The sequence below is a fragment of the Arachis ipaensis genome, chromosome B07 (genome assembly GCF_000816755.2).
Source record: "Arachis ipaensis cultivar K30076 chromosome B07, Araip1.1, whole genome shotgun sequence".
NCBI classification, from domain to species: domain Eukaryota; kingdom Viridiplantae; phylum Streptophyta; class Magnoliopsida; order Fabales; family Fabaceae; genus Arachis; species Arachis ipaensis.
The window spans coordinates 119,860,408-119,868,839 of NC_029791.2; the positions used below are offsets into that span (position 1 = coordinate 119,860,408).

Genomic DNA, 8,432 nt, shown 5'->3' on the forward strand with positions numbered 1-8,432 from the left:
AGGTAATTTAAAAGACAGAAAATTTGGTTAAAAAAAAAAAAGCAGCCAAGCTATGACACATTCATATTTTCCTCTTGTATGAAAAAAAGAAAAAGAAAAATAAAGACTTTCCTTGGCTAATGTCTATAGTATATATTAATTTTGTCTTTTCCTTTTCAAGGGTTACCAAAGTCATCTCAAACACCTTTTAGATTCGCACTTTCTAGCACACTAGTGAATATAAGAATGAAGAATAAACGATTTTCAAGTTTATAGCAGTAATATTACTATAAACATATATATGAGGGAAGCATTTGGCTGATGTAACTATGACGTCATAAAATGTAGGTACAATTTTTGACATTGATTGGAATTATTGGAGAACCAATTTTAGTGAGTGAAATTCGCAGCCCCAGCAAATGGAATCCTTCTACTTATGGTGGTTGATACTATGGGCAAACAGTAGTTGACAAATTCGAATAGGAGAAAGCAATTGGAATAAGGTGTAATTTTATTTTAATTTATTTTTTATGGTGTATAAAGTAGGAGATAGAAAATGTCCCAAGCACTTATTAGCCATTTGTCTTTGAAGTTGGAGAGTGGAACTCTTTATCAAGATTTTATATGATGTTAGTGTTTAGTGCCCTACCACATGAAAGCTATAATCAAGTAGAATATTAAATCTTAAAAAGCAGAGAGATCATATAAAACCCACACAATAGAATCTATAATTAATAGTTAATATTTTATGTTCTCATAGGTGGCATACACATCCTGATAATGAATTGAGAAAATATATCTTGGGTGGAAATTGAGAAAATTATAGTTTATAAAGTTCTGTAAGGTTTTTGCCAGGTAAAGTAGATGTAGAATGGGAGTAATATGTGAAATGTAATTTGAAAGAAATTTATGGATTAAAGAGGTTATTATTATTGTTATTTACAAAGAATGAGAAAAGTTTAATAAGAATTACAATCTTATCAGATAATGGTAAAGCATACTTTTTGGTGCTCAAAACACATTAGTGATGAATAATTAAACCCCAAAAAATTCTCTCTTTCTCTTCGGTTGGAAATGGAACTTGAAAGAGTGGATTATCGATATAAAGTGGAGTACATGCAATATCATTATAGAACCAAAAGAAGGTCCATTGTTCATCAAAATGAAAATGAAAGCCACAGAATAAGAAAAGAGGAGGACTTAAAAACAAGGATTGTCATCAATGAGGTCTCTTAATCTGAGTACAAAGGGACCCTACTTTGAGACATCAACAGTTTCAAATTTTATGTCAACCAAGATAATAACAATAATGATTGACACATTATCCCGTGGGATGTTTGGTCCTCAAAACTTGTTTGGTTTAATATAATGGAAGCTCTAATAATTCTTATATATGTGGCCATGCTGGAATTTTGGGACACCAAAAGGGTTCGAATCAAACATCAATTTGATAGATACTGAATCATATGATTGCTATTAATGCTTGGTTTACAGCTTCAAAGACAAGTTATCTGTGGTCCTCCTCATTGGGGTGGCTGATAGCAATGTGCTAAGAGTGACAACGTGGCATGGCCTGCTTAAATCTTATTTTTGGTCGTGGCCTGCTTAAGCTTTTATTACTACTGTCGGCTTTTGCGGGGGAGGTTTAAGAAAAATCGCTTTTTGCCTGATACAATACATGAAAAAATTTGATACGTAATGAAATATTGTTGACATTGTCAACAATATATTTTTTTTCCTTGGTCTGGTTGGGACAATAGCTTCCGATGCTGGTTTTGGTAACAACTTGGGCTTATGTTTTTGGTAAACAATCGTATTTTTACAACAACAAATTTTCAAGTGGTTTCAACTTTCATACCACAAGTTGGGCTTCTGCATGCTGAGTTATTGAATTTGAACCCAAATCTGCAAGTTTAGGAAGCTTGAGCCCATTATAATCATACAAATATGGAAGCAAAAATAAAATTACGATAAAAATTAATGACAGCCCATGTCTGGCCCAATGCAAATAATCTAATAGGACAATCCGTCCAACCCAACACACATAAAGTTTCAATAGGGCTTACAGCCTTCCCTATAGCCCAACAAGGTTTGCATGAAGGGTCTTGCCAGGTGTTACCAAATACCAATGATGAACGCTGGTCCGTAATTTGCTGATTTTTATAAGAGAAATTCTAAAATTTAAATGGCTAACAACTTTTTCTTTTTTACACAAAGTATTAGTCTCTATTCTTTTTTTTTTTCTTTTACAAAAAAATTCAAGAATGAACAGATTAAGAGTAATCCTTTAGTCTAACAATCTAATACTATACTTTTAACCCACACTTTTAAACATTGTTGGTTCTTGCAAAAAACCAATAAATTTTACGAACCTTCTAGCAATCCTTTTTTGTTTAATTCAATCAAATGTATCCTTGTGTTAAAAAATGATTTGTATATTGTTTTTTCTTTTTAGGACAAATTGGCTTGCTGTGTAAATTATTATTACTTACACACGCTGCTACTTTTCAATCCATGGGCGCTTTTACATGGTGATATTGCTAACCTATGCCATAAGCACCTCGACGTGTTTAGAGTCGTGTGTTCCAGCTACATTGATTTTGCAAACTAGTAATCAAACAGGTACAACGTTCAACTTGTGAAAACAGTTCAAGAACCCAGAAAAAGAAAGCAGGGCAGCAAGGTTGCTGCAGAGAAATGATGGAACTCAGGGATTTTTGTGAAAAACAGAATTCTATTTGATTGAGTGTTCTGGTTCTGGAGTACATTACACTTCTTTTTCCTTTTATATCTCTAGTTAAGTCACCTCATTTATATCTACATTCTCTACACAACTAAACAAACATGCTATGTTGGCTAATTTTGTTGTTCCTATATCTTTGCCAAATGCCACACATCGAATTATGTCACAAAGCAGTAGCTTTTCTCCCACATAATGACTTAATGTGTTTCATAAGCGATTTAAGTGCTTAAGGCCTTAAGCATAAGAAAGCAACTCAATAATATTTTGAGCTGCAACAAACAAGCCACACTCGCAAGCTTATGATTGAAGAATAATGTGACAACAAAAATGATCTTTTTTTTTCTGGGTGAAGCAGGTAATAAAAAGTGCAGTGATCAACATGAAAGTGATGTAGCAGACTAGCAGGTGAAAAACCACACTAATACCAGCACCTACATGAAAGTTACTAAAAATTGAATAACATAAATTACAAAGGCTATGGCTGAATCAAGCTACAAGATTCAGTTAATATTACCGGTAGCATTTCCATTGGAGAAAGGGAAAAATTACCGTTAGAACATAGAATATGTTTGATGACATTTACCAAAGTTCACAGCTACTCAGTTCAAGCGCCTTACACTCCCTCCTTCCATGTTACTAAGTTGTTTTGATTTTTCTAGGAACCTTTTGACATATTGCATCTACATACCTTAATTTATAAATATACTACAACATATCTAGTATAAAATGGAGAGAGTATTTGACTACCACAATATTGCAGCACCAAGGCCTGGCTTTCATTCATGGACATGTACGCGGGCACTGTCTAATGCTCCGTTTGGTTGATGTATAGGATGAGACATAGACACAAAGACATAGACATTAAAGACATTGACATAAAATATTTGTGTCTATGTATTGTGTTTGGTAAAAATAATGAACAAGACACAAATATTTGAAAAAGACTGAATTACCCTTCATTTAACCACAATTTTATCAACACCACTACACACCCATCACCTCAAACACTACATATGTCATTACAATTAAATTTTTATTTCTTTTCGTATTTTTTTCCTTCTAATATCATCTCAAATTATCATTCAAATATTAAATATACAATTTTTTTTGAAAAAAAAAATAGAAAACCAAAGCCTAAAATTTATCAAAGATTAATTAAAATTTAAATAAATAAAAAGTTAAATGTATAATTTTTTTTTTGAAAAAAATGGGAGAACAAATTTGATTGTAAAATCTAAAAGAGAAAGTAAAAAAAGAAATATTTGAAGAGATAAGAGGATAAATTTTGAAAATTTAAAAATTGAATAAGGGTAAAAGAGTAAAAAATTAGTGTCTCACAAGTTGTGTCTCAGTGTCTCATCAAATTGGAGGTACACAAATTTAGTGTCTCCGTGTCCATCCGTGTCCTCCCGTGTCCATCAAAAATTTGTGTCACACCAAACCAAACAGCAGACATGTGTCACCTGTCCATGTCTCATGGACATCAACCAAACACTACCCAAGTGTCTAGTGTCTAGAATTGAATAGAAATGATTTGAAAATACTGCTGGAAAATCATGAAGAATTACCATGTTGTAAACAAAAGGAACCTTTGAGGACATAGTTTAGAAAGGTATGGTTAAGAATTTCTACAAATTATTTTGTCTCACTATAAAGGCACGACATTATGTTCTGAATTCTCTAGTGCAAATATTAACAGACTACATTATTTTCAGATTTACTATCAAGCTGCAAGATGAGCCTAAGAACAGAAACATAGAGAAGAGAACAATTGTAAATGTACTAACTGAGCAGCTGCTAAAACATTGAATATACTAAAGGAAAATTACTTTCTCACTATGCCTATTATCAAATAATCTGATGCATTAAATAATTGATTATACAATTACACTCCAATAGTAAAACTGCATTTTGAAGAATGCATTCAAATTACTCGATTGCCCCATGCAAATCAGGTATATAAGCTAGTAATAAGTATTAACAGAATGCAGCATTGCTAATAAGAAATTACAAGGAATTAAATTGTACTCACAGAATTGATTACTTCTTCTTCTTGCCAGCAATAGCAACCTTCTTACCCTTCAAGGTCCTGCAATTGTTCTTTGTACGCTGTCCTCGGCAAGGAAGACCCTGAATATGCCTTATTCCTCTGTAGCACTGAATCTCCTTCAATCTCCTTATATTCAACGCATTAAACCTCCTCTGATAAAATCAATAAACACGTCAATAACCTAAACGTTTCTTCTTAATTAACACAGTTGCTTAAACGAAAGGAAACTAACCAAATCGCCTTCGATGACGTATTTGGAGACTTCATCCCTAAGAGTGATGAGTTCCTCCTCGCTGAGATCCTTAGTGACCTTGTTGTCCATGCTAATATCGCAGAGAATCTTGCGAGCTCTGCTTCTCCCGATTCCATGGATGTACTGTAGCGAGAACTCGATTCTCTTGTTGTTCGGAATCTCCACTCCGCCAACACGAGCGCACTCTATGCTTAATCCTCTCACCTGAACACACAAATTCAAAATTAAACAAAGAAATTTTAAAAAATGTAGGTGGAGTTTGATTTATGTTACCTTGGGAGGGTTGAGAACGGGAAAGGAGACGGTTCTCGAAAGAGGTTTAGGGTTTGAGATTAGGGCGAGGGAGGGAGATACGGGCATTGCTAGCGTTTGTGCCATGCTTGAGTTGTTCTTCTCTTTCTCTGCTGCTACTAACTCCAATCATCTTCATATTTGATAGTCACTCATATCTTTATCCAATTATTTCTATCACTTCCTTACCCGAATGTTTGGATCCAAAATTCAATTCTTTTTTCAGTTAAGGCCTATTGGGCCAAACTAATTGTCTTATGATTTGGGCTTTATTGTGCTTCTTGGGCCAAACTAATTTGAGGGAATGGAAAGCCCTAACCGTATAGGGTGCCGGATTTGAAGGAAAGGGGGAAAAAGAGGGGAATGAGGGAGATGAAAGGAAGGTTGTGAAGACAGAGATGAGAGGATCTGACGTGGCAAAATCTGAATGGATAGATTCTTATTTTCTTTTTCTTTTTTTTTGAAAAATGAAAGAATAAAAAAGAGAGGGGTTGGGTTGGTTTGGAAAATGGGGAGTGGGAAGAAGAAGAAGGGGGTTATTGTTATTGGTATCAGTTGGTGGGTGCGAGGTGCGACGATCGGTGGTGGCAACGGAAACCGGAGCGTCACGCAGGATCGGAGATCTTCCATTTCCGTCCAGCGAACACATTCCTCCGCTGTTCTGTCCGCCGCTAAGGATAGGGAAGGAGCCCTCGGCGGTGCCATAGCTTCTCCCAGCTCGGCGCAGCATCGATTCCTCTGCAACCACCTCTGGCGGCCGCGCAGATCGTCGTTGTTCCCTCTCTCATGAGTGCTTCGGCGTTGCTTTGGTGTAAAATGTTTTTGGACGGAAGGTTTAATCTGTTTGAAAAGGGCTTAGGGAGGGAATCGTGTTTTAACGGGGTTGTTAGAGTGGGTAGTATTAGGATAGAGAAACCAAAGTGAGGGATCCGGGCATACAACTCTACAACCAACAATTTTGGATCCCAAATTCTTGCTTGAGGTTGCTTAGGAGCTTAATGTACTTTGTGTGGGATCCCGGAGGATTGTTGAAGAGCAAGAATGGTTGGCAATTCAAGGATGGTTGGAAGCACAAGCCTCCTTGATGTGAGCTACAACCAAAAGTCCAACTTGAGGACTCAAAACCAAAGTGCTAGGGGGGAGACACCCCACCATGGTAATATCCTTTCAACCAGTGACGGACCCAGAAAATTTATGGTAAGGGGGCAAAAATAATTCACATTATTATCAAAAGATATATTAATTTAAATTTAAAAAGAGCTCTTTTATAAAAGCATTACTACTCGCACTATCAGATTTCATAAGATAATAATAGAGATAAAAAACAGCATCTTATGAAATACTATATTCCAATTAATTGCTAAATTCATCAAACCAATCAGCATTAAATTTACCAAAAAAAGTCCCAAAATATGTTTGTAGAAAATTATATTCTCTTGGTTGACAATGATCTTTTCACAAATAAATTTGTCTAATTTCATCTCTGTCATTTATATCATAATTTAAAATTTTGGGTCGTTGTTCAGGATCAACTATGAAACTTTTTACATTGAATTTTAAAAACTTTTTTTTATTAGAAGAGACTAATGAAGTGACTTCAGATTCTAGTGGTAGCTTTCTTTTAAAATATTTTTCCATTATTATTTCTAAAAATAAAAAATATATATTCTAAATTAGTAAATTGATCGATTCACTTTAGAAATTTATATGCAACATAATTATATATAATAGAATAGAATGAAAGATAAACAAATAAATAATAAGGATCACTAAATCAAAAATAAAATAAAATATATAAATTCATGAAGAGAATATAAAAATAGATTAATACCTAAACTATAATTGTTTGAATTAAAATTTGCAATCGAAAATATGAAAAGAGAAACAATAAAATTGAAAAAAAACATAAAATCATAGAGAGCTGTATAAAACAAAATAGAGAATTTAAAATTTACCTGTTGATGAAGACAAGATGACCACTAAACAAGGAATAGAAAAAAAATGTTGAAAATATGAAACTAAGAAGAGAGTTTAAGAGAATAAATGAGTGACGACTAGGATTTGAGAATGAGAGAAGACTAAATTTAATTAGGTTAACTCATAATCAAAATGATAGCAAGATAAAATGGATTCAAGGTTTTAAATAATTAGTTTAATTTATTTGTAATGGGATCATTTAAAATTTAAAATGGGGGCATATTATATATGTATATATTTTTTTTTGTTTAAAAAAATTAAATGAGAGTGGGGGCAAGTGCCCCCCCATGGTTCCATGTAGGTCCGTGCCTGCTTTCAACCTTTCTTTCTTTTAGTCTTTGTTTATTGAATTTTGTCTCTTTGATTAGCATAGTTTGATTGCATTTTAGGTTTAATTTAGTAGTATTTTATGTTTGATCATGTGTTTTTTATGAATGATATGTTTTGGGCTTGAAAAGCTTTGATTGATATCATGGTTGGTGCCTTAGAGGCTTTAAAAATGTTGCAGAAACAGAGTTCTGTGCGTGCGCACAGCCTTGAGCGTACGCACACTTCCCCTGTTTTTCCCCATCTGTGCGTGCGCACACCCGTTGTAGCACGCTCTGTTCGCAGCGCTCGCACCCTCTATGCACGCGCACCCCACCACATTTTCATTCTGAGCGTCTGCACGCGACCTTGTGCGTACACACACATGGTCACTTTGTTTAAAAAAAATAAAAAGTGTTCTGTGTGTCTGCACAGCACTGTGCGCACGCACACGTCTTTTGACCCTCTCTGCCAGCAGCGCTCGCACGTCTTGTGTGTATGAACCCCTCCCCCCAAAATTTTTGCTTGTGTGCATACGCACACTTTTCTGTGCGTACGCACGGGTCGCATTCTGGGCGTTATGAGAAAGGATACCCTGTTCAGCCAGCAGTCTTCCTCTCTCTTCTCCTTGCTGCTGCTGCTTCTTTCTTCTTCCACCCTTCTACACCACCCAACCCTTTATTCCGGTGACCACCACATTGTCGTTTGACCACCGGCGCCGGCGTCGGAACTACCACCGCCACCACATTTCTCTCTCTTTCTATTTCTTCTCTTTTCTTCTTCTTTTCTTATTCTTCTTTCTTTTATTTCTTCTTCTTTCTTTCTTTCTTTTT

The 8,432-nt window shown here is 35.0% G+C and overlaps 1 protein-coding gene across 3 annotated transcripts; it reads right to left on the bottom strand.

Annotated features, from left to right (window-relative positions):
• LOC107606094 (30S ribosomal protein S13, chloroplastic) lies at positions 1,676-5,472 on the bottom strand. 3 transcript variants are annotated; one of them, XR_002350533.1, is made up of 5 exons: positions 5,299-5,472; positions 5,005-5,229; positions 4,755-4,924; positions 4,221-4,268; positions 2,694-3,527 (listed from the first exon to the last, which is right to left on the bottom strand). XR_002350533.1 is itself a non-coding variant. In XM_021106402.1 (4 exons), the coding sequence occupies exons 1-3, from the start codon at positions 5,401-5,403 to the stop codon at positions 4,763-4,765; spliced, it is 492 nt and encodes a 163-aa protein (XP_020962061.1). In that variant the 5' UTR covers positions 5,404-5,472; the 3' UTR covers positions 1,676-1,884; positions 4,755-4,762. The 3 variants fall into 3 exon arrangements, 2 of the variants coding, with proteins under 2 accessions (XP_020962061.1, XP_016163553.1); XM_021106402.1 differs by lacking the exons at positions 2,694-3,527; positions 4,221-4,268 and adding an exon at positions 1,676-1,884; XM_016308067.2 differs by lacking the exons at positions 2,694-3,527; positions 4,221-4,268 and having other exon boundaries at positions 4,533-4,924.

Excerpts from the sequence above, each read along its gene's own strand:
- LOC107606094 (XM_021106402.1), bottom strand. The coding sequence starts at position 5,403 with ATGGCACAAACGCTAGCAATGCCCGTATCTCCCTCCCTCGCCCTAATC. Across the intron at positions 5,230-5,298 it reads CCGTTCTCAACCCTCCCAAG|GTGAGAGGATTAAGCATAGA; the intron begins GTAACATAAATC and ends TTGTGTGTTCAG. Across the intron at positions 4,925-5,004 it reads ACGTCATCGAAGGCGATTTG|AGGAGGTTTAATGCGTTGAA; the intron begins GTTAGTTTCCTT and ends TGATTTTATCAG.